This window comes from Syngnathus floridae, chromosome 1 (genome assembly GCF_059516105.1).
Source record: "Syngnathus floridae isolate MCC-2025c chromosome 1, RoL_Sflo_1.0, whole genome shotgun sequence".
Taxonomy (NCBI): Eukaryota; Metazoa; Chordata; class Actinopteri; order Syngnathiformes; family Syngnathidae; genus Syngnathus; species Syngnathus floridae.
The window spans coordinates 626,366-649,523 of record NC_142413.1 but is presented as its reverse complement, the minus strand read 5'-3'; the positions used below and the strand labels follow the sequence as shown (position 1 = coordinate 649,523).

The 23,158-nt window shown below is 52.9% G+C and overlaps 4 protein-coding genes across 15 annotated transcripts; 1 reads left to right on the top strand and 3 right to left on the bottom strand.

Moving 5' to 3' along the window:
• Nucleotides 1-158: 158 nt before the first annotated feature.
• Nucleotides 159-4,473, bottom strand: rnf130 (ring finger protein 130). Of its 4 annotated transcripts, XR_015862398.1 has the most exons (11): nucleotides 4,202-4,473; nucleotides 3,898-4,110; nucleotides 3,352-3,657; nucleotides 3,058-3,249; nucleotides 2,619-2,869; nucleotides 2,460-2,531; nucleotides 2,305-2,387; nucleotides 2,056-2,152; nucleotides 1,790-1,979; nucleotides 1,247-1,641; nucleotides 159-1,180 (listed from the first exon to the last, which is right to left on the bottom strand). XR_015862398.1 is itself a non-coding variant. In XM_088395347.1 (10 exons), the coding sequence occupies exons 2-10, from the start codon at nucleotides 3,947-3,949 to the stop codon at nucleotides 1,553-1,555; spliced, it is 1,332 nt and encodes a 443-aa protein (XP_088251473.1). In that variant the 5' UTR covers nucleotides 3,950-4,110; nucleotides 4,202-4,473; the 3' UTR covers nucleotides 159-1,552. The 4 variants fall into 4 exon arrangements, 3 of the variants coding, with proteins under 3 accessions (XP_088251473.1, XP_088251475.1, XP_088251474.1); XM_088395347.1 differs by having other exon boundaries at nucleotides 159-1,641; XM_088395349.1 differs by lacking the exon at nucleotides 3,898-4,110 and having other exon boundaries at nucleotides 159-1,641.
• Nucleotides 4,474-5,321: 848 nt separating this feature from the next.
• On the top strand, nucleotides 5,322-8,198 carry LOC148403121 (proteinase-activated receptor 4-like). Its single transcript, XM_088395368.1, is given in 4 exon segments — nucleotides 5,322-6,119; nucleotides 6,614-6,885; nucleotides 6,887-7,328; nucleotides 7,331-8,198. Coding segments are annotated over 4 exon segments (1,113 nt in total). The 5' UTR covers nucleotides 5,322-6,010; the 3' UTR covers nucleotides 7,621-8,198.
• A 1,104-nt stretch (nucleotides 8,199-9,302) lies between these two features.
• On the bottom strand, nucleotides 9,303-16,430 carry LOC148403120 (NACHT, LRR and PYD domains-containing protein 3-like). 7 transcript variants are annotated; one of them, XM_088395095.1, is made up of 12 exons: nucleotides 15,326-16,430; nucleotides 14,407-14,677; nucleotides 12,404-14,213; nucleotides 12,160-12,330; nucleotides 11,909-12,079; nucleotides 11,658-11,828; nucleotides 11,407-11,577; nucleotides 11,156-11,326; nucleotides 10,905-11,075; nucleotides 10,654-10,824; nucleotides 10,424-10,597; nucleotides 9,303-10,142 (listed from the first exon to the last, which is right to left on the bottom strand). In XM_088395095.1, the coding sequence occupies exons 1-12, from the start codon at nucleotides 15,344-15,346 to the stop codon at nucleotides 10,088-10,090; spliced, it is 3,528 nt and encodes a 1,175-aa protein (XP_088251221.1). In that variant the 5' UTR covers nucleotides 15,347-16,430; the 3' UTR covers nucleotides 9,303-10,087. The 7 variants fall into 7 exon arrangements, with proteins under 7 accessions (XP_088251221.1, XP_088251234.1, XP_088251249.1 ...); XM_088395108.1 differs by lacking the exon at nucleotides 11,658-11,828; XM_088395099.1 differs by lacking the exon at nucleotides 9,303-10,142 and having other exon boundaries at nucleotides 10,420-10,597.
• Nucleotides 16,431-16,582: 152 nt separating this feature from the next.
• LOC148403119 (NACHT, LRR and PYD domains-containing protein 3-like) lies at nucleotides 16,583-22,170 on the bottom strand. 3 transcript variants are annotated; one of them, XM_088395193.1, is made up of 9 exons: nucleotides 22,048-22,170; nucleotides 20,991-21,261; nucleotides 18,993-20,802; nucleotides 18,749-18,919; nucleotides 18,498-18,668; nucleotides 18,261-18,431; nucleotides 18,010-18,180; nucleotides 17,770-17,943; nucleotides 16,583-17,488 (listed from the first exon to the last, which is right to left on the bottom strand). In XM_088395193.1, exons 2-9 carry the CDS (start codon nucleotides 21,244-21,246, stop codon nucleotides 17,434-17,436), a joined length of 2,979 nt encoding a protein of 992 aa, XP_088251319.1. In that variant the 5' UTR covers nucleotides 21,247-21,261; nucleotides 22,048-22,170; the 3' UTR covers nucleotides 16,583-17,433. The 3 variants fall into 3 exon arrangements, with proteins under 3 accessions (XP_088251319.1, XP_088251329.1, XP_088251336.1); XM_088395203.1 differs by lacking the exon at nucleotides 18,010-18,180; XM_088395210.1 differs by lacking the exons at nucleotides 18,261-18,431; nucleotides 18,498-18,668; nucleotides 18,749-18,919.
• Between the last annotated feature and the right edge of the window lie 988 nt (nucleotides 22,171-23,158).

Below are 23,158 nucleotides of genomic sequence, written 5' to 3'. Positions count from 1 at the left end.
TGTAGCATTACTGCTCAAGGAAGCTCCAAGTAAAAAGATTTGAGTTGGAGTTTAGCGCCTGCGCTAACACGGGCTGGTGCTAAACATGCGCACGTGAGTTTTTTTGGCATGTTGCACTCATTGCTAAATAATTGCGAAATAGCAGGCGAGATGATGGATTGACAGGCGTCAACAGAGCAGCATTTTAATAGTGACACACAGCAAATGAACTACAGTACATTAATTCCATGTTTCAAACGCACGCACGCACGCACACACACACACACACACACAGTGTTTGAATCTTGGTTCGTCATTTTACAACAAACATTAACAGGTGATTGAAGTTGTTGTACAAGGATCAAACTTGTTGCTTGGTTTCACGTTGCCGTGTGCGAACAACATTGTATATGTGTACGGAATTTCAACCACAGTTCAATACGTAGCGCCGACCCCGCCCACCATGGAACTAAACCAATCACACGCCTCCCAATGTGTCAATGATTTGAAATATACTTAACGTGTTGAGTCACAAAATGAATTGGTTATCCTTATGACTAAATATGACAATCACGTGACTATTGGTTATTTGTACGCTTGGCTCACAATTGTAATAGTTTGTAGAATATACATTTTCTTACTGTAATGCTCTATTGATTGTATCAATTTGGGTTAATAAAAATGCTAATTATGAACCGGAGCGGTTTGTCGGAAGAGCAAAGCAGCTGGTGAGCAAGCACGGCCCATGCTGTTTTGAAGCCACTTTGACGTCGGCCTTCCCTTTATGATTTGCATTCCTTCTCTTGCTACGCTAACGCAAGCTAAACTCGGCCTTTCCCTTCGGCCTTTTGTGCGAAACTAGGCTAACGTTTAGCTCGAGGTGGTTACCGGTGACACGCGGGCTCGGCTTCTGTTTCTGGCCAATCGGCCAACTTGGAGTGGCAAAGACCTTAGCGACGTGACGGCTGGAGCACAAGGACGATGGGACTCGTTGGCAAGTGAGGGACTCTTGCTTTAAAAGCAATTGTTGGCGGCGGCAGCGGGAGAGAGGGCTGCACTCTTCCTGGGTCATGCGATTGTCTCTACAGAAGTTCTGCTTCTGGTCTCAGGATTGGTGTGGGTGGGTTTGCCTCAAAAAGCCAGTAGTTCTGGTTCTTTGGTTGTGATCCAGCTGCAGTCCGTTGACCAACATTCAGGCACTCTGGAATTGGAGGAATTGGCTTTTCTAAGAAGGAACAAACCATTGGAAGAACAATAGACGACCGACCCTCCACGCATCTTTTCCAGGATCCTTGAGAAGTACTCCAGATGGAACTTTGGTCGCCCCGTAAAGCGTCCCGGGAACCCGTAAATCTGGCCACAGCTTGGCTGAGCCTTCAGAAGGTTTTTCACGGAAGATTCAGGATCCGCTGCTCCGAAACCCGATGAGACCAGATCCAGAGTGATCCGCTTTGTCGACAACACTTTGGAGTCCTCGAGTTCAGTGTTCTTACACAGGTCAGAACGTTTGTGTTAATGTCTATGTGTGTGTGTGTGTGTGGTTGGAGGGGAGGGGTTGCCATGGTAACGGGCTTCAGGACTTGTCGTCGTAGAGGTCGAGAGGGGCCTGCAGGTCCGGCAGCTCTGTGCGAGGAGGAGGCGTCGACGTGAAGAAGTGACCGCCTGCGCACAAACAAAACATTTGCTTTCAAGATTCCCAGTTTGTGTTAGGCTTCACAAGAATCTGTCAAAAATAAAATAAAAAGACAAGAAAGGGAAAAAGCTTCTGAAAATTCAACCACACGCGCACACACACACACACAAATCTTACTGGTGACGGCAATGGCGATGTCAGCGGGGGAAAGGGGCGGGGCCTCCGGGCGGGGCGGGCTGAGAGGCTCCAGGCTGACGGCGGGTCGGCCGCTCCGCCGGCTAGGCGGCGCCCTCGGGCCGGCGGACGCCTGAGCCCCACCGGGATGCTCCGCATTCAGGACCTCGCTGTCTGCGTACGGCACGCCACCCTGCACGTCAAAACACGGGCGCAACGTCAGAGCCGGCCGTTAAAAACTCGGGGACGTGACTCGGCACACGGCTCACCGAAATGCCGAGAGCCTTGAGGATGTTGAGTTTGCACATGGGACACGTGCAGTGCTCGTTGAGCCACGGATCCACGCACGCCTTGTGGAACACGTGCCTGAATGACATTTCATCTCGTGATATTTCAGAGCCAGCCCAAAATCATCCACTTTTCATGGGTGTGTGTGTGTGTGTGTGTTAGATGTCCTACTTTGGAAGGTGCACACACAGGCATCATTCAAGCTCAGCCCCTTTTGTGCCTTGACTTACTTGCAGGGAAGGATGCGGACGACGTCGTTCAGCTGGTATGATTCGATACAAACTGCACAGTGGTTGAAGTCAGGATCCGTCTCCTACACACACACACACACACACACACACACACGTCATTTCAAATCAAGCCAAAAAACCCGCACACATCTTACTTTATCTCCTTTCTTCACCGTCCTGGTGCTTAACTTCCCGATGGCCTTCTTGGCCGCGTCGCCCAGACGACGCTGACGTCAGACAAAAAAAGAGACACGCTATCGTCACGTGTCTGCACACAGGCGCCCGCCCGCCCGCGCACGCGCACACACACGTACGTGGCCACGGTGCGGCGCGCCGCCGTATCGTATCTTCTGTATGAAGTAGAAGATGAGCCAAGCCGAGGAGATGATCATGAGGACGATGAAGGAGATGGACACAAAGACCAGCGAGCCTCGGTTGATGTTCTTGGGGGGAATGCGCTGACCCACAAAGACCGTCACCACCACGCTCAGGTTCCTCTCCAGTTGGGCCAGGATGTCTTTGCCATAACCTTCCGTGATCATCACCGCCACCGTGTCGCCCGTACCTGAAGGCGCCACAGCAGAACACCAGATGAGGCAACCGTGATTGTTGGGACAACACCCGGGGGGCTTTCTGGACCGGGACATTTGCACATGCCTCATCCATCCGCCACGACCTTTTACCTCAACCGGGAGCGGCAGGGCCAGAAAGCCTTGTCGCTCACCTTAGCACGGCGTGTCCACACACACTGACCTTCGTGGCCCATCTTGACAGTCTTGTTGGTGGAGTTGTTGTAGATGAGCACGGCGGAAGCATTGAAGGTGGCGGCCTTCAGAATTTTCTCCCGGAAGGTGCAGTTTCCTCTCTGCAGCAGCGCCACCCACTGGACGCCACGGGGCGGCGCCACAAAGCGCGTGTTGGGGTCACAGCCCTGACGATCCACCACTGGACACAGACGCGACGTGAGCAACGTCAGGAACCGACGGCGGTCTGCGCGCTTTCCCTCTGAATAGAGGCCAAAATCCAAATTTGCGGATGTCAAGTTACCTCCGTGGCGCGGCGCGGGCGTGACGACGAGCAGCGCGCGGGTGTCCACTTTGGGCGAGTTCTGGCCGTAGGTTCCGTCTTCGCTGCTCATGACGTGGACGGCGTGTCCTCGCGCGTCCATCACGCTGGCGTTGACCGTGGCGCTCACGTACTCCTCCGACGCCAACACGGCGGCGGCCGCGCGGTCCGGGCGACCCGCCCTGGCCCACCGGCTCTGGACGACGACCAGGACCATGACCAGCACCAGCACCGAGGGGACGCGCGGGCCAGTCGGGCTGAGGGACGTCATGCTGCCCTCATCCAAAACTGTCGGTGGGCAGAAAGAAGACATCCAACACCATTAAAAGGTTCCAGGTGCAACAATTCCAAGAATCGACAACCAATTGATATTCAAACAAGTATTTTCCAATCATGTTCCAGAGACCTTCCAAATCCTTGTAATTTCAGCCAATTTCTGACCTCTGCGAAAGCTGAATCTCTGGAAAAGAACTACCAACGCTTCTGCCAATTTTCTGCCAGTGCCACGGACCAAACCAGGGACCAAACCTGTTATCTTCTGAAATCTCCCCATTTCCTGTGCCCTTTCCACAGCCTTCATGTCCTCTAATCTCGCTCATTTCAATGTCTTGACGTCATCTCATCTCTGCGTGTCTTCTCAAGGGTGTCTCCTTCGAGGGATGTCAAGTGCAGGCCGGACAGATGACCTCTTCATCATCATCACCATCATCATCAACAACAACATGATGCTCACCTTCAGGCCTGCTGACGTATGTGTGTTTGCTTTGCGTGAGGAGCTAAAAAGACGTTTACCCTTAAATAAGTGGCATTTAGGGGGCCGTGCACGACTCACGTCTTTGTCGTGGCGCGCGCACGCAGACGCACAGGCGGTCTTCCTTGCTGGTCTCCCTCGAACCGCGTCCTGGGTGCTGAGGCTCCAGGTGGGGGACCTCGTTAACAGGAAACTCGCTCGCTCACTCGCTCGCTCACTCGTTGTTATTTTTGTTGCGCGGGCCTCCTCCAACCTTTTGGCCTTGTTTTGATTCCGCTAACGCTCGTGCGCTGCGGAAGCAACAACCAGCTCGGTCGTGACGCAGCGCGCATGCGCAGACGCTCGCACTGCCGTGTGCGCGCGCGCGCGCGCACGTCGTGTTTGTGTTTTGCTGCTGAGATGTTCTTCAATTATCGCGAGAACATCCCGTTCAGTCTTTTTTACCACTATAAAAACATGTTTTGCTTCGTTTGTTGGTGAGAGACTAACAGCTGGAATCGCATTGCTCAGAGTTACCTTTTGTTTTGAATAAATTTGACTTTTGTATGCAAATGGAAAATAAACATCTGATTCGAGACAGAAAGTACAGAGAGCGGGAAAGAGAGAGCGAGAGAGAAAATTTGACTTATTAGTCTTGTCGCGTTTTGTTCGAGACGTCCGTCGTTGAGCAAGGAAAATAAAGATGTGGAGTAACAGTTGGTTCTTTATTTGCAAAATCTTGGGTTGCTTAATGGCAGCCAGTACATGAAGCACCTACCTCAGCACATAGAAAAGCTTTACTACTGTCCGGAATAGGCGGGAAATGAAAAGGCGGGAAGGGAAGGGGTAGCTAGGGGCAAGGCGGAGAGGCAAAAACATATCAACATAAGGTAAAGCCCTGTTCTGTTCTGTTCTGTTCTGTTATCACCTAGCCAATTGCTATCTATGTGTGATGGAAAGTTACAGGCCTGTGTCTATGTCACTTTGCCGTTTCGCCCTCTTCAGACTATTTCCCGTATCAAAATTGTGGAAGAAGGGATGGAGAAAGAGAGAGCAAAATGCACATTGATACAGAAATAAAAAGAAACTTTTTTTCCTCTCACAAAGTGGAGCAGTTACGAAATGACCCAAAAAAAAACAACATATGACAATCAGATGATGATTTCGCAACCTGCTTCTTCCAAGCTACACAATGACAAAGTGTTCAGCTTCCAAACTGACACCAACCTCCTGGATCGTGCAAAGTACTCTGATTACACTTTTACTTGAATCCTCCTACATGTGAAGACAAGCTCCCGATGACCTCCAGCAGAAAGATGTCGGCAGTGCCGAGGTCATGTTATTTACACGCACGCACACGCATGCGCACGCACACACACTTTAGATTGACGTGTACATTTTTGGAATATTTGTACAGTCTTTGCAGTCAGGGACTTGAATGTGTCGCCAGAGCAACAGAAGCGCTGAAACCACCGACCGGAAGTGTTCTTCTTATCTGGACCAGACAGTGACGTGAAAACAGGAGATGAGACAAATACTTTCCACATGTGTGTGCGGGACCATTAGCCCACTACCCAGCATTCGTTGCACCTCTGACTGATGAGCACTCTCCAGATGACAAGGGAACCAAAAGAACTCCTCTCGTCAACAGGCGCCCATCTGGACCACGCCGGACTTCAGCCAGAACGAGACCGAGCAGCAACAAGAGAAGGGAGAAGGGAAGAAGAAAGAACAGGAAGATAAAGGAGACTGTTTTGACATTTGAGAACGGTGCCAAACAACAAATACGAACTCATTCGAGAGGGAACCAAGCGAAAAGAAGAAGGAGAGCGGCGAGAAGAAGATTTTCAAAAGAGACACATTTACGAGCAGGGAGAGCAGAAAAGAAAGAAGACTTGCTGAAGGGGAAGGATGACGTGGTTCGTGGCTCCGGTCTGGGTCTGGCTGCTATGGTCCGTCTTGGCCGCGTCGTCTTGGTCAACTCCCGGTCCTACTGAGGAGTGTTCCGTCATGTCCGTGCGTGAGTTGACTCTTCTTCCTGTGGGGCATCCATCCTTGTCTTGAAATTTGCTCACCCTCGACTCTCCGTCCGCACGCAACAGAGTTTAGCGAAAGGCAAGACATACGTTCTGGGAGTGTGCCGGTCCGTAAACCCCAGACGTGATCTGATTGAGACGCCTTTTGAACCGTGAAGGTCTCAACAAAAAGAGCACGCGTCGGGCGGGGCTTTGGTAGGTCGAAACGTTGACAGGCATTCTGGTCTCTGCGGGTCCAAATCATGAGCGAGAAAGGTGCAGACAAGAATTCCCGTGTCTCCAGACAAACGTATGCGAAAAGATGAAGTGAGAGCGAGCAAAGTGGGATGGTTCGGTCAGAGCCATCCGAAAGATTGCGGCGAGATGAACAGAAGATCAGAATCGGAATGGCCTCTATCGTCGTGCGGCTGCTGAAGTTCTTTGGCTATCGACTGGGAATGTCCCGAAAAACGACAACGGCGAACTCTCCATTGCGCAGGTCTCCGGGCCTTCCGGCTGAAGTTGTCGTGCAACGTGACCACTCTGAACGAGAAGCAGCTGAAGGAGATTCAGGCCCCGACCACCATGTTGTACCTCCCGGCGCTGTACCTCCTGGCCTTGGCGCTGGGTCCCCCGGCCAACCTGCTGGCCCTTTGGATCCTGGCCTTCCGAGCCAAGCGTCTCCCGTCCACCGCGTTGCTCCTCAACCTGACAGCGGTGGACTCTCTGCTGCTGCTGGCGCTGCCTTTCCGGATCGCGTACCACTTCCGAAGGAAGCCACTGGGACCTGGGCGAGGCCTTCTGCCGAACGGTCACGGCCATCTTCTACGGCAACATGTACGGCTCGGTGCTGTGCCTGGCGCTGGTGGCCCTGGACCGCTACGTGGCCTTGGTGCACCCGTTTGGCGCCAAGACCCTGCGCACCAGGCGGACGTCCCTGCAAATGACGGCTGCGGTGGCGGCGGCCATGTTGCCCTTGCTGATGTCGCAGCAGACGTACACGCTGGACCAGCCCCAGATCACCACTTGCCACGACGCGCTGCCCCAGCGGGAGCAGGAGAACTTCTTCCTGCCCTACTTTGCCACCCTCTTCACGCTGGGCTTCTTGCTGCCCTCCGTCGTCATCGTGTTCTGCCACTGCGGCGTGCTGCGCGCCCTGCTGGCCCAGGGCGAGCGTTACCCCCACGCCGTGCGGGTCACCGTGTTGGTGCTGCTGTTTTCGTGGTCTGCGTCCTCCCCAGTAACGTCCTGCTGCTCCTCACCTACGCCGCCGACGGCGAGGACGTCTACGTGCCGTACATGCTCAGCTTGGCCGTCAGCACCTTCAGCAGCTGCGTGGACCCCTTCATCTTCTACTACGTGTCGGCCGACTTCAGGGACAAGGCCGAGCGTGCGCTCTGTTGCCAGGGCGACCGTCCGCCCCCGGCCCAGCCATCAAACAAAGTGTCCTCGTCCAGGGCCAAAGTCGCCCTGCTGTCTGTCTCCACGCAAAAGGAACTCTGCTAGGACCTGAACGTCAGGGGACCGTGAAGCTCATACGCACGACAAAATGGAGGGCCTTCAGCAGCATCCACTCACCGTCACTCCGAGATGTCCAAAGGCCGAGATTGCCGAGGGCGGCGGCTTCACTCATGGCGGAGATGACTTCCAAGAAAGTTCAAACATGCGTTTACGTTCTTGTTTATTCTTTCTGGCCAGAAAGCAGGTTCAACATACTCTGAGTCTATCCCTGAACTCCGAGTTGAGATGGAAGGAGACTCTGAGTATTGGGTTCCGCCAAATCCGATCTGTTAAACTGGAGTTACGATGAAAAGTCATCGTCAATGGAGCCCCGAGAGAGAGAGAGAGAGAGAGAGAGAGAGAGAGAGAGAGAGAGAGAGAGAGAGAGAGAGAGAGAGAGAGAGAGAGAGAGAGAGAGAGAGAGAGAGAGAGAGAGAGAGAGAGAGAGAGAGAGAGAGAGAGAGAGAGAGAGAGAGAGAGATACGCCGCCAATGACGTCATTTGCGCCCGTTTGTTCAGATACGCTGGGGCTCCCTTTTGCTAGGCAGCAAAGGATGGCAACTTGACTTAATGTCACCTTTTTATGTGTTCCAAGGCCTCAGGACATCTTCAAAGAGTTGGGCGCGCTGGTGTCCGTCGGCTTTGCCCAACATCGTCCCGGACCACAACTGCACCGACTTAGCCTGCCACTGGGCGGCGCTCCAGACCGCATTAGCACAGCTGAAGGCGAGTCACACCGCGATTCGCAGCGACCTGGAGGCGAGTCAGAGCCTGCTGGCTAAAGTGTGGGAGGAGATTCGCAGCGACAAAGGGCTTCTGAATCAGTCACTGAAAGACCTGAAGCCGGACTACAAGAGCATGTCTCAGGTGAGGTGGACATTTCAGGACTTAACGTCCCTCCCTCCCAGTACAAAATGCCAATTATTATTATTTTTTGTATTATATTTGTTTATTTTGTTTCTTCATTAAAATAACTTATGGCCAGAGGGGTATTCCAGAAAGCGGCTTATGTGAAAACTCAGAGTTAGTTAACCCTGAAATGAGGGGAGTTAACTGTGCCAGAAACTCTGGGTCATTTGCTGCGGTGGAAACTTACTCGGTGAACATAACCTGCTCGCTGGCAGGTTTATTACAAGAGACGCAGAGTTTCAACCTGTCTCCTCCCACGCAAAGGAAGCGGTTCATCATGGATTGGCCTTTTTTTTTGCAAACTGCCTTTTCTTTATCATACCACGGATGCAGAGCATTACTTTTTTTTCTGTTGGCTGAGCAGAACTCAGTGTTTTATTTTATTGAGTGTCGGCCTAGGCTACAGCGTCACATTTGAAATGACTCAAATATAAGTGCGTTTGTGTCAAGTGTTAATCCACAAAGTGTAGAATGAACTGAGAGGACGTTGGAAAACATTTTCTTTAGGGTTTAAATGATTTGAAGCAGCCACTGAATACTTGTTGGAGTTTCAATTAATATTGACCTTATCTAATTATTACATTGAGGAATTATTAAAGTGAGGTGCAGTCACAGCCTAGCAAAACATGGCTGCTTCCAAGTTCTCTCTCTCTCTCTCTCTCTCTCTCTCTCTCTCTCTCTCTCTCTCTCTCTCTCTCTCTCTCTCTCTCTCTCTCTCTCTCTCTCTCTCTCTCTCTCTCTCTCGACGGAGCGAGTGACTTGCAAATACTTCCCATGAGTACACAGAGCAGATCGTGAGTGTGTTGTATTTGTGTTCTGTTATGTTTGTATAAAATAATGATAGGATTTGCACACATATAAACATGACAAAGTCTATGAAATAATGAGAGGATTTGCCCACATGAACATAAACATGAAAAGGTATATGAGATTGTCTAACCCAGGCAGGGGTGAGCAAAGGGGGGGGGGGGCGAACCAGGAGCAGATGGATGTAGTGTTTGTGGGAAGTAACATAATTGAAATGTAAAGGGCATTGCATCAAAGCTTTTGGCCTCGAGTAGGGAGTAAAGCACGCTGTACGCCAAAAGCAGCAGGCAGACACAGAGACGGCTTCTTCCCCCAGGCTGTCGTGCTGATCAACTCACACCACCCACAGATCGATTGATTGTTCATTCTACAACTTGTATTTATATTTCGTGGCGCTTTAGTCATCAAAGTCAATTGAAGGCATGATGATGCAATTATTATTTGCATCAACATTCACCATTGGTCAGCGTTTGGTGTCAGCAGGTCAAATGATGCCAGGAAGCGGAGGGCCAAGGGTCAAGGCCCGCCCGTGTGTTGGAGAGTGACAGGAGCACACGTCTGTGTTGAAGTTCACGTCTTATTTGTGAAATGTGGAAATATCGATGCTTTTTCACCGCTCGGAGAATCAAGCAACTAACGTGAAGGACGGCCTTTGCCGTTTCCTTCTGGACAGCAGGCGTCCTCAGCCAAACGCTCCAGGGGAAAGGGATCCTTGGCGACCTTCTGCATACATCCACATCCATCCATCCGTTCGTGCTCAGAACCCTCCCCAAGGATCCAAGGCTGGCTTCGATGACACCCATTCAGGCAGCCTAGACAAAACATACGAGAGCTATAACCAAGCATTCTGCGTTTGAGGAAAGACACCAGGCATGCGTTGAACACTTCATTCAGGCAATATGCCCCAAAACATTTGTCATGTCAAAGTGCACATCATGAAGATAGAATCAAAACATTTCCTTTGATTGATTTCATGTGTGCTTCTCTACCTTATTCAATCCGATGTCAGCAAATCTGTTTTAGGAGCTAGGCGCGAGCGACTTTTTGGAAGCCATTTTCTTCAACGGCACCCTGGCAGACGTTTGGAACCTACCAATCGATCTTCAGACTGCAGCGAGGATCCTTTTGGACCTCCGCCAAGGCCAGCTTTCCTTCCTCTCCGATGCCATTGCCTCCCAGGTCCAGCTCTTGGAGGTGGGAGGGGTTGGACCGAAGAGCCTTGGCCAGTGAGACGCATCCTCGCGTGCCAGTCCTGCACCTCACCAGCCTGAGATGACAAGAGGGCGGCTGAGACAAGCCCAAGGTTCTCGAGGAGAGCCTTACCTGAGAACTTGCAAGGTGCACTGCGGCTTTGCCAGTCCGGCGGCGAGCGCCATCAGCCCGTCGTCACACAATTTGTTGAAGCTGAGATCCAGATGGCTCAGGGTGCGGGACGAGCTTAGAACGGAGGCCAGCGCCTCGCAGCTTTTCTTGCTCAGATCGCAGTCACAGAGCCTGAGAAGACAAGAGGGCGGCTGACACAAGCCCAAGGTTCTTGGGCCGGCTGGCCTTCTGCCGCTCGAGGAGAGCCTTACGTGAGAACTTGCAAGGTGCACTGCGGCTTTGCCAGTCCGGCGGCGAGCGCCTCCAGCCCGTGGTCGTGCAAGTCGTTCCCGCTGAGATCCAGATGGCTCAGGGTGCGGGACGAGCTTAGAACGGAGGCCAGCGCCTCGCTGCTTTTCTTGCTCAGATTGCAGCTCTTGAGCCTGAGAAGACAAGAGGGCGGCTGACACAAGCCCAAGGTTCTTGGCCCGGCTGGCCTTCTGCCGCTCGAGGAGAGCCTTACGTGAGAACTTGCAAGGTGCACTGCGGCTTTGCCAGTCCGGCGGCGAGCGCCTCCAGCCCGTCGTCGTGCAAGTTGTTACAGCTGAGATCCAGATGGCTCAGGGTGCGGGACGAGCTTAGAACGGAGGCCAGCGCCTCGCAGCTTTTCTTGCTCAGATCGCAGTCACAGAGCCTGAGAAGACAAGAGGGCGGCTGACACAAGCCCAAGGTTCTTGGGCCGGCTGGCCTTCTGCCGCTCGAGGAGAGCCTTACGTGAGAACTTGCAAGGTGCACTGCGGCTTTGCCAGTCCGGCGGCGAGCGCCTCCAGCCCGTCGTCGTGCAAGTTGTTCTCGCTGAGATCCAGATGGCTCAGGTTGCAGGGTGAGCTTAGAACGGAGGCCAGCGCCTCGCAGCTTTTCTTGCTCAGCTTGCAGCCCCTGAGCCTGAGAAGACAAAAGGGCGGCTGACACAAGCCCAAGGTTCTTGGGCCGGCTGGCCTTCTGCCGCTCGAGGACAGCTTTACCAGAGAACTTGCAAGGTGCACTGCGGCTTTGCCAGTCCGGCGGCGAGCGCCTCCAGCCCGTCGTCACACAATTTGTTGAAGCTGAGATCCAGACGGCTCAGGGTGCGGGACGAGCTTAGAACGGAGGCCAGCGCCTCGCAGCTTTTCTTGCTCAGGTCGCAGCGCTCGAGCCTGAGAAGACAAGAGGGCGGCTGACACAAGCCCAAGGTTCTTGGGCCGGCTGGCCTTCTGCCGCTCGAGGAGAGCCTTACCTGAGAACTTGCAAGGTGCACTGCGGCTTTGCCAGTCCGGCGGCGAGCGCCTCCAGCCCATCATCGTGTAACTTGTTGTTGCTGAGATCCAGATGGCTCAGGGTGCGGGACGAGCTTAGAACGGAGGCCAGCGCCTCGCAGCTTTTCTTGCTCAGCTCGCAGCCCCAGAGCCTGAGAAGACAAAAGGCCGGCTGACACAAGCCCAAGGTTCTTGGGCCGGCTGGCCTTCTGCCGCTCGGGGAGAGTCTTACGTGAGAACTTGCAAGGTGCACTGCGGCTTTGCCAGTCCGGCGGCGAGCGCCTCCAGCCCGTCGTCGTGCAAGTCGTTCCAGCTGAGATCCAGATGGCTCAGGGTGCGGGACGAGCTTAGAACGGAGGCCAGCGCCTCGCAGCTTTTCTTGCTCAGATTGCAGCCCTTGAGCCTGAGAAGACAAGAGGGTTTGGGCTGCTGACATGTGCGCGGCCGGTTCAGCGTGCTGGCTCGACGGCACCTACACGGATTTTTGAGAAGCCTTGACCACCGGCAGCAGCATCCGGAGCCCCTTCTCGGACGGAGCGTATTTCCGGAGGTCGAAACAGCTCATGGCTTCGTCGGAAGCCCGCAAGAAGAAGACCAGGGCCGACCACATGGCCGGAGGTAGGTCCTCCGTGGACAATTTTCCCCCTTTTAGGTATTGTTGGATCTGCTCCAGCAGGGACTCGTCCTTCAGCTCGTTCAGGCAGTAGAACAAGTTGATGTTCTCCTCGGGAGAATTCCGCTCGATCCGTTCCTCTATCAAGTGGACCGTTTCTGCCTTGCTATGTCTGTAGTTCTTGGGAACCTTCAGCAGCTCACCCAGGAGTTCCTGGTTGGACTGCAAGGAGAGGCCCAGCAGGAAGCGGAGGAACAAGTCCAGGTTTCCCTCACTCTCTGAGGCTTTGCGGATGGCCGCCTCATGGACTCCAGCGAGCGACTTCGACTTCCAAAGCAACAGGAGGCCTTTCAGCGTCCACCCGGAATCGTCCAGCACGTTCTTGTTGTCCTGGAACAGGCTCATCATCACGTAGAGAGCGGCCAGATATTCCTGGACGGTCAGGTGGATGAACTGAAACATCTTGCTGCGTTGGTATTTCTTGAGCGGGGGTACCTCCTTGAAGACCACGGTGAAGATTCCAGAGTGTTTGGCGCCCTGCAGGTCATCCAAGCCGCTTTCCCGCAAGTCGCTCTCGTAGAACATCTGTTGCTTTTTCATCAGGTGCTGAAAAGCCAGCTTGGCCAGCGCTTTGACGTACGCCGTGCTCTTCCGGCTGTCTCGCTCCTTGGACTTGTCCAGGTGATAGAGCAGGAACTCTGTGTACATCTCGGTCAGGGTTTTGGGCAGCTCCTTTCCGGCATCCCGACAGTCTTGGAGAACGGTGGCGGTGAGCCAGCAGAAGATGGGCAAGTGGCACATGATGAAAACGGTGCGGGACTTTTGGATGTGCTTGATGACGTCCTCCTCGGCGGGGAACCTCTTCCTGAAGTAGTCCAGCCTCTGGGAGTCGCTGAAGCCTTTCACCTCGGTTCTGCCGTCCACCAGGCGCGGCGGGATGTCGTGGGCCGCCTGGGGCCGCGTGGTGATCCAAACCCGGGCGCAGGGAAGCAGGTTCCCCTTGATGAGATGCGCCAGGAGCACCTCCACGGGGTAGGCTCCGGTCACGTCCGGGTCCACCTTGCGCTCGTCGCTCAGGTCCAGTTTGAGGCGGGACTCGTCCAGGCCGTCCAGCACAAACAAAATCTTGATCTCGCTGGACTGGTAGTGGCGGTTGGCCGACTCTTGCAGACTGACCAAGATGTGCTCCAGCATCTTGATGGCCTTGCTCTCCCAGACGAAGAGTCGGATGAGCTCCGCCAGCGAAAAGCTTCTGCCCTCCTCCAAGTTCAACTCGCGGAAGGCGAAGGGAAAGATGAAGTCCACGTCTGTGTTGGTTCTCCCGCTGGCCCAGTCCAGGACAAACTTGCGCACCAGGAAAGTCTTGCCGATGCCCGCGAAGCCCACGGTGAGCATCGTGCGAAGGGGCTCCTGGCTTTCGAAGATGTCGCACGGCTGGATGGACTCCTCCTTGGCCACGCCGCACATCTCCATCTGAAGGACCTCGTGCTGCTTGTCGGGGAGACCGGCGACGCCGCGGCTAATGTTGAGCTCGGTGTAGACGTCCTCCAGAGGCTCCTGCCGGCTGTACCCCGTGTTGCCCTCGGGAACCTTGAGGTAACTCTTCCGCAGGTTCTCTTGCAGCTCCCGCTTGAATTTGCCGATCTGCTTGTTATCCACTGAGGAGATGCTACCTGAGGGCGCAGAAGGAGATCCCGTGTCGCAAAACCGTCTTTAGGCCTGGCCGCAAGCGTGCCGCAGCCATGCTGCCGCCGCCGCCGCTCAAGGAGACAAGTGAAGGAGGCCAGAGCTGTTGCCATCATTTGTATCACCTGAGAGTTTTCAGGTAAGCCCCCCCCCCTCCACCAGAAGCCACGTTCATCTTACCTGTGATTTTCGCCAGGTCGTTGCGCAGCTTCTGGGCCAGGTTGTTGTTGTTGTTGTTCTCCAGAATCTCGATGGTCTTCTCCCCCGCGCTCTTGCCGTGCTTGTTGGTCAGCTGTTCGGCGATGTCAATCGGGTCTGCGTTTTCTTTGACGCGCTTGGGCAGGTCCGTATAAAACTTGAACTTCTTGAAGTCCTCCTGCCCCAGGTCTTCCAGCGTTTTCAACAGCAGGTCCTTGATGTTCATATCCAGAGCCATCTTTCCCGCATCAACCTGAACGCAAAGGGATGACTTTAAGCAGTCGGAAAATAGCCTTGAGCTGACAAGACCACGCTCCCCCAGCCCTCCTCCCGTGCGAGTCCAGCAGCCGCGGCGGCTGCCGCGGCGGCAGCGCAGCGCACATCCCGCCCTCCCTCCCAAGATTACTTTACTTGAACGACTTATCTTTTTCGCGCAGCAACTCGTAGGAGGTCAGGCTGATTTCTATCTATCACGCCGACCGAGAGCCCATACCGAGTCTTCATGGCGTGCCCTCGAAGTTAAACTTACTTTTGGTTTTGAATTCGAGTTTCTGTGCGACCGTACGAGATCCTTTGCAAACGAACCGTTTGGAAAAAGGAAACGTTCCCCGGTGTGGGAACATTTTGAGCTCATTTCCCCTAATAAGGAAAGTGTTCTTTTGTATGGTGCCTGTAGCGATCTCCCTGTGCGTGATGTACTTCATGTACGTTGTCACAGGTCATCAGCCAGCCAAACTCATGTGTCGAACACTTGAGCCAGGATTCAGAGCGTCTTGCTCCCTTCCTTTCGTTCGATTCAGTGTTAAACACAACGAGTGAAACACACTTAGTTTCTTCTATAAGTTTTCTTCTTATCTTATAAACAATCATAAAGTTATCCACTAAAACAATGATAACTTACAGCCGTTGATTCCGTGAGCATGAGAGGAGAAAGTTTCGCTGAGATGACGCCTGCAACGCCGACGCTTGTCAAGTCGCTTCAACAAAAACACGCGCAGCTTCCGGTGCATTTCAAAAGACATTTCCGGTTTGCTTCCGAACGACAAATAACCATCGTGTATGCAGCTTTACATAGAAAACATTTCCTACATCATGAAAACAATTCTGAGGGCAGAACAGTGCCCTATTTCATCGTAGTTCGCATTTACGTCTTGCATTCTCGAATTTCAAGGTGTCCCTGATGGTTAAGATGCAGAAAGAGAAAAAAAACGGAACTAAAAGTGTGCCCCGTTTGTGATGAAACGCAACGTTGAAGCAGAAGAGCTACTGCACGCACTCTCGGTCTATTGTAATTTGTAATCTAGTTACGTATAAAAACTAGATCTGTGGAGTAACGACGAGGCCGACGTCAGGGCGCATGCACGGCGTTGTTGACAAAGGACAAGGAATTGAATGATTTAGAGTGCACAGATGGTTTGATCATATTATTGCTTATATAATAGTTATTTGATATCTAATTTATATATCGTTATATGGGCCTGTGGAATATTTGGAAGTGCAAGCGCCGTCAGCGGCGCGCACCCATTGTTGACAAAGGACGATCGATGGATTGAATGAATTGGAGTGACACAGATGGTTTCATAAACGTGTTATTTATGTCATCGTTTTTTTTTTAATAACTCTGAATGTTACGTCAGGCCCGTTCTCAGCTCTTCGTTTGTGTTTATGTCACGTTAGCATACCTATCGTTTAGCCTGTTGTTGCTCGTTCATGTCTGTTCTTGGTGTTGGATTTTGTCGAATAAATTTCCCCCCAAAATGCGACTTGTACTCCGGAGCGACTTATATATGTTTTTTTGCCACGTTATTGTGCATTTTATGGCTAATGCGACCTAAATTCCGGAGCAACTTTTACTCTGAAAATTACGGTAAGTGTTTCTAAAATAAAAGCATCATTCGACAGAGTCAAAGGCCTTGCAAACATCAAGGAGGAGTATATAGCCGTCATCTTCCACGGGATCACGAGACGTATTCTATATTCAATCCAAAACAAGCCTAATGTTGTGAGGAATAACTCTTCCTTTGATAAAGCCGGACTCACGATGTCCGTTCTTGCCTCTTTGAGTCTGTTTGCGATTGCTCCGGAAGAAAACAAATTCGAGTCTGTATGCTGGGCCTTAAATCATCCAACGGTCTCTTTATCTTTTCCAGGCTTGGTATCAAAGTAATTACTCCTTGCTTCATTCTTGTCAATAATTGTTTTCGATCGATACAATCCCGTAAAGCTTTAAATCGTAATCGATGAATGGAAGGAGACTATTATTTCATGTTCTAATGGTAACATATGCACTTATATACACTTACTGATGCACAAACAATGTATGTATGTATGTATAGATGGATGGATGTTAAAAAAAAACAAGTTTGCGGATCATCACATATCGCGGATGCTCGTGGAACCGATTATCCGCGATAAAAGAGGGATTACTGTATCTCACTTCTATTTGCCGTTGCCGCAAACAAGGTAAAAACCGACGTAAAATGTCCACGGTACATACATGAGAAAACTTCACGTCGCTGCAGTAAACACAAAATACGGCATAAAACGCTCAACAAATGACATACAGGTGCACGCTCCATCGTAACATTATAATGAGAGGTCATAGTTCATTCTACAACTTGTATTTACATTTCGCGGCGGTAAAACAAGTCAATTGAAGGCATTGTGATGCAATTATTATTTGCATCAACATTCACCATTGGTCGGCGTTTGGTGTCAGCAGGTCAAATGATGCCAGGAAGCGGAGGGTCAAGGGTCAAGGCCCGCCCGTGTGGGTGGGTGGGTGTTAGGAGAGTGACAGGAGCACACGTCTGTGTTGAAGTTCACGTCTTATTTGTGAAATGTGGAAATATCGATGCTTTTTCACCGCTCGGAGAATCAAGCAACTAACGTGAAGGACGGCCTTTGCCGTTTCCTTTTGGATAGCAGGCGTCCTCAGCCAAACGCTCCAGGGGAAAGGGATCCTTGGCGACCTTCTGCATGCATCCACATCCATCCATCCGTTCGTGCTCAGAACCCTTCCCAAGGATCGAAGAATGGCGTCACTGGCATCGCATCAGGCAGCCTAGACAAAACATACGAGAGCTATAACCAAGCATTCAGCGTTTGAGGAAAAACACCAGGCATGCGTTGAACACTTCATTCAGGCAATATGCCCCAAAACATTTGTCAGGTCAAAGTGCACATCAAGAAGTTAGAATCAGAACAGTTCCTTTGATTGATTTCATGTGTGCTTCTCTACCTTATTCAATCCGATGTCAGCAAATCTGTTTTTGGAGCTAGGCGCGAGCGACTTTTTGGAAGCCATTTTCTTCAACGGCACCCTGGCAGACGTTTGGAACCTACCAATCGATCTTCAGACTGCAGCGAGAATCCTTTTGGACCTCCGCCATGGCCCGCTTTCCTTCCTCTCCGATGGAATTGGCCCAGAGGTTCAGTTGTTGGAGCTGGGAGGGGTTGGACCGGAGAGCCTTGGCCAGTGAGACGCATCCTCGCGTGCCAATCTCGCACCACACCAGCCTGAGAAGACAAGAGGGCGGCTGACACAGGCCCAAGGTTCTTGGGCCGGCTCGAGGAGAGCCTTACCTGAGAACTTGCAAGGTGCACTGCGGCTTTGCCAGTCCGGCGGCGAGCGCCTCCAGCCCGTCGTCACACAATTTGTTGAAGCTGAGATCCAGATGGCTCAGGGTGCGGGACGAGCTTAGAACGGAGGCCAGCGCCTCGCAGCTTTTCTTGCTCAGCTTGCAGCCCCTGAGCCTGAGAAGACAAAAGGGCGGCTGACACAAGCCCAAGGTTCTTGGGCCGGCTGGCCTTCTGCTGCTCGAGGAGAGCCTTACCTGAGAACTTGCAAGGTGCACTGCGGCTTTGCCAGTCCGGCGGCGAGCGCCTCCAGCCCGTCGTCGTGCAAGTCGTTCCAGCTGAGATCCAGATGGCTCAGGGTGCGGGACGAGCTTAGAACGGGGGCCAGCGCCTCGCAGCTTTTCTTGCTCAGCTTGCAGTTCTCGAGCCTGAGAAGACAAAAGGGCGGCTGACACAAGCCCAAGGTTCTTGGGCCGGCTCAAGGAGAGCCTTACGTGAGATCTTGCAAGGTGCACTGCGGCTTTGCCAGTCCGGCGGCGAGCGCCTCCAGCCCGTCGTTGTGCAAGTCGTTCCAGCTGAGATCCAGATGGCTCAGGTTGCAGGGTGAGCTTAGAACGGAGGCCAGCGCCTCGCAGCTTTTCTTGCTCAGCTTGCAGCGATAGAGCCTGAGAAGACAAAAGGGCGGCTGACACAAGCCCAAGGTTCTTGGGCCGGCTGGCCTTCTGCCGCTCGAGGAGAGCCTTACCTGAGAACTTGCAAGGTGCACTGCGGCTTTGCCAGTCCGGCGGCGAGCGCCTCCAGCCCGTCGTCGTGCAAGTCGTTCCAGCTGAGATCCAGATGGCTCAGGGTGCGGGACGAGCTTAGAACGGGGGCCAGCGCCTCGCAGCTTTTCTTGCTCAGCTTGCAGTTCCTGAGCCTGAGAAGACAAGAGGCTTTGGGCTGCTGACATGTGCGCGGCCGGTTCAGCGTGCTGGCTCGACGGCACCTACACGGATTTTTGAGAAGCCTTGACCACCGGCAGCAGCATCAGGAGCCCCTTCTCGGACGGAGCGTATTTCCGGAGGTCGAAGAAGCTCATGGCTTCGTCGGAAGCCCGCAAGAAGAAGACCAGGGCCGACCACATGGCCGGAGGTAGGTCCTCCGTGGACAATTCCCCCCCTTTTAGGGATTGTTGGATCTGCTCCAGCAGGGACTCGTCCTTCAGCTCGTTCAGGCAGTAGAACAAGTTGATGTTCTCCTCGGGAGAATTCCGCTCGATCCGTCGCTTGATCAAGCGGACCGTTTCTGCGTTGCTGTGTCTGTAGTTCTCGGGAACCTTCAGCAGCTCACCCAGGAGATCCTGGTTGCACTGCAAGGAGAGGCCCAGCAGGAAGCGGAGGAACAAGTCCAGGTTTCCCTCACTCTCGGAGGCTTTGCAGATGGCCGCCTCGTGTACCCGCCAAGTGAGCGGTTTCCGCTTCCAAAGCAACAGGAGGCGTTTCAGCGTCCACCCAGAATCGTCCAGGACGTTCTTGTTGTCCTGGAACAGGCTCATCATCACGTAGAGAGCGGCCAGATATTCCTGGACGGTCAGGTGGATGAACTGAAACATCTTGCTGCGTTGGTATTTCTTGAGCGGGGGTACCTCCTTGAAGACCACGGTGAAGATTCCCGAGTGTTTGGCGCCCTGCGGGTCATCCAATCCGCTTTCCCGCAAGTCGCTCTCGTAGAAGATCTGTTGCTTTTTCATCAGGTGCTGAAAAGCCAGCTTGGCCAGCGCTTTGACGTACGCCGTGCTCTTCCGGCTGTCTCGCTCCTTGGACTTGTCCAGGTGATAGAGCAGGAACTCTGTGTACATCTCGGTCAGGGTTTTGGGCAGCTCCGTTCCGGCATCCCGACAGTCTTGGAGAACGGTGGCGGTGAGCCAGCAGAAGATGGGCAAGTGGCACATGATGAAAACGGTGCGGGACTTTTGGATGTGCTTGATGACGTCCTCCTCGGCGGGGAACCTCTTCCTGAAGTAGTCCAGCCTCTGGGAGTCGCTGAAGCCTTTCACCTCGGTTCTGCCGTCCACCAGGCGCGGCGGGATGTCGTGGGCCGCCTGGGGCCGCGTGGTGATCCAAACCCGGGCGCAGGGAAGCAGGTTCCCCTTGATGAGATGCGCCAGGAGCACCTCCACGGGGTAGGCTCGGGTCACGTCCGGGTCCACCTTGCGCTCGTCGCTCAGGTCCAGTTTGAGGCGGGACTCGTCCAGGCCGTCCAGCACAAACAAAATCTTGATCTCGCTGGACTGGTAGTGGCGGTTGGCCGACTCTTGCAGACTGACCAAGATGTGCTCCAGCATCTTGATGGCCTTGCTCTCCCAGACAAAGAGTCGGATGAGCTCCGCCAGCGAAAAGCTTTTCTCCTCCAAGTTCAACTCGCGGAAGGCGAAGGGAAAGATGAAGTCCACGTCTGTGTTGGTTCTCCCGCTGGCCCAGTCCAGGACAAACTTGCGCACCAGGAAAGTCTTCCCGATGCCCGCGAAGCCCACGGTGAGCATCGTGCGAAGGGGCTCCTGGCTTTCGAAGATGTCGCACGGCTGGATGGACTCCTCCTCGGCCACGCCGCACATCTCCATCTGAAGGACCTCGTGCTGCTTGTCGGGCAGACCGGCGACGCCGCGGCTAATGTTGAGCTCGGTGTAGATGTTCTCCAGAGGCTCCTGCCGGCTGTACCCCGTGTTGCCCTCGGGAACCTTGAGGTAGCTCTTCCGCAGGTTCTCTTGCAGCTCCCGCTTGAATTTGCCGATCAGCTCGTAATCCACTGAGGAGATACTACCTGAGGGCGCAGAAGGAGATCCCGTGTCGTTAGGCCTGGCCGCAAGCGTGCCGCAGCCATGCTGCCGCCGCCACCGCTCAAGGAGACAAGTGAAGGAGGCCAGAGCTGTTGCCATCATTTGTATCACCTGAGAGTTTTCAGGTAAGCCCCCCCCCCCCTCCCTCCACCAGAAGCCACGTTCACCTTACCTGTGATTTGCGCCAGGTCGTTGCGCAGCTTCTGGGCCAGGTTGTAGTTGTTGATCTTCTCCAGAATCTGGATGGTCTTCTCCCCCGCGTTCTTGCCGTGCCTGTTCATCAGCCGTGCAGTGATGTCAGTCCGGTCTGCGTTTTCTTTGACGCTCTCGGGCAGGTCCGTATAAAACTTGAACTTCTTGAAGTCCTCCCGCCCCAGGTCTTCCAGCGTTTTCAACAGCAGGTCCTTGATGTTCATATCCAGAGCCATCTTTCCCGCATCAACCTGAACGCAAAGGGATGACTGTAAGCAGTCGGAAAATAGCCTTGAGCTGACAAGACCACGCTCCCCCAGCCCTCCTCCCGTGCGAGTCCAGCAGCCGCAGCAGCCGCGGCAGCCGCGGCGGCGGCAGCGCAGCGCACATCCCGCCCTCCCAAGATCTCGTGGACGTCGACGAGCTGAGGGCACGCCAAAATGGATCTTGCGTTTGATCAATTGGAAAGAGTCTTTGCGGTGCAATTATCCTAAGCTGGTTGGTTGGCAAAGGAGACAAGAGTTTACTGGGAGCTTCGCTTCCTTTTACATCACAGCCATACCTAGAACTGGTAGAACAGGTGAGGGGAGGGGCGACGCCAAAAGGAACCATGGTAACAGACATAGTAAAGCAACCCGGGACGAGTCCTGACACCACGGGATTCGCAGGCGTTCGTGCTGGAGCCCAGCAGTCATCGGGCAGCAGGCGGGGGAATAAGTAAGTCAATTCATAATTAAATACGAACAAATAAAGACACAAACGCCAAAAAAACTCACAAATGTCAGTGCACATAAGTTTTTGTCATTGTACACCTGTTTTGTTCGGCCGATAAATGCTACTGCTATCCAGAGACCATGTCGTTTGTGTCATCATACACTCATGAACAAAAAACAGGTCTATCTAGTCACCCTAGTAGGTTTACAAAACATACACATCAAATACAAAAGTCAACCATCCATCCATCCATCCATCCATCCATCCATCCATCCATCCATCCATCCATCCATCCATCCATCCATCCATCCATCCATACATACCACTTTGGCCTGCAAGTGATCAAACGGGGTACTTAAGTTTTTCGCGCGGTAACTCGTACGAGGTCAGGCTGATTTCTATCTATCACGCCGATTGACATCCCATACCGATTCTTCAGGGCGTGCCCTCGAAGTTAAACTTACTTTTGCTTTTGTCTTGCAACGTCATGTAATTAATTACCAACAGGGCCGGTTTTTTGCTATGGGTAATATGGGCGCAATCCGCGTGGGGGCGCACGAGCGCTCTCAAGAAAACAAACAAAAAAAATACATCGCCAGTTTTCTTGCTCATTCAATCAGTTCCGTGATGGGTGCCGTGACACATAAACGCGGCAAGGCGTCCGTCCCTCCCCTGTCTTGCCCGCGCAATTCGAGTTTCTGTGCGACCGTACGAGATCCTTTGCAAACGAACCGTTTGGAAAAAGGAAACGTTCCCCGGTGTGGGAACATTTTGAGCTCATTTCCCCAAATAACTTTTAGTGTCTTGATAGACATTGAAGGTGTTTACTTACAGATTGAAACACAATATTCCACCTCCTTCAATGTTACACGTGAATGCACTTACAGAAAGACATTTGATTCGTTTGGATCAGGCCACATGAAGCAAAATATCAAAGTGAATGTCATTCTCATGACTGGAATAAATGACTCCTTTAGACCAGCAGGGGGGGTTTGTGTGCACTCGAGAAACGGACCTATCTACAAACCGTTTGGTGGGAAAGCCTCAAAGCCCAAGGAAGCCTCATGTGCCCATCACTGCCGGATAGCAATTGCATTTATTGGACTGAATAACACAAAGCAACATATGTACAATCACAAAAACATGATGTATTTTGTATCACTTCACTGGTTCTCCAGGGGATCCCGAAGGTATCTGTCAATCTATCAATTGGGCGGGCCTATCTCAGAAGACAGCTCCCACCCTGGATCTGTCCTGTTTGACCTCGGGGAGGCGCTACAGGAACATCAGGACAAGGGCAAACAGACTTCAACACAGCCAAGCGCCATATCATGTCTCAACTCTGAGCGGCTGGTCATGGAGCACATCAAGTCCGTTCTCCCCCCCACCATTGACCCTTTCCAGTTTGCGTACTGTGCCGAGCGGTCCTCTGAG

Bases quoted from the DNA above. Each gene is read 5' to 3' on its own strand.
- rnf130 (XM_088395347.1), bottom strand. From the start codon at position 3,949: ATGAAGGCTGTGGAAAGGGCACAGGAAATGGGGAGATTTCAGAAGATA. The intron at 3,658-3,897 runs GTTTGGTCCCTG...GCCCACCGACAG, and splicing joins GAGATTTCAGAAGATAACAG to TTTTGGATGAGGGCAGCATG. The intron at 2,870-3,057 runs GTCAGTGTGTGT...TGGCGCCTTCAG, and splicing joins TGTCAAGATGGGCCACGAAG to GTACGGGCGACACGGTGGCG.
- LOC148403120 (XM_088395095.1), bottom strand. From the start codon at position 15,346: ATGCTCACGGAATCAACGGCT. The intron at 11,829-11,908 runs GTAAGGCTCTCC...TTGTCTTCTCAG, and splicing joins TGCACCTTGCAAGTTCTCAG to GCTCGAGCGCTGCGACCTGA. The intron at 11,327-11,406 runs GTAAGGCTCTCC...TTGTCTTCTCAG, and splicing joins TGCACCTTGCAAGTTCTCAC to GCTCTGTGACTGCGATCTGA.
- LOC148403119 (XM_088395193.1), bottom strand. From the start codon at position 21,246: ATGGCTCTGGATATGAACATCAAGGACCTGCTGTTGAAAACGCTGGAA. The intron at 18,920-18,992 runs GTAGGTGCCGTC...TTGTCTTCTCAG, and splicing joins AAGGCTTCTCAAAAATCCGT to GCTCAGGAACTGCAAGCTGA. The intron at 18,432-18,497 runs GTAAGGCTCTCC...TTGTCTTCTCAG, and splicing joins TGCACCTTGCAAGATCTCAC to GCTCGAGAACTGCAAGCTGA.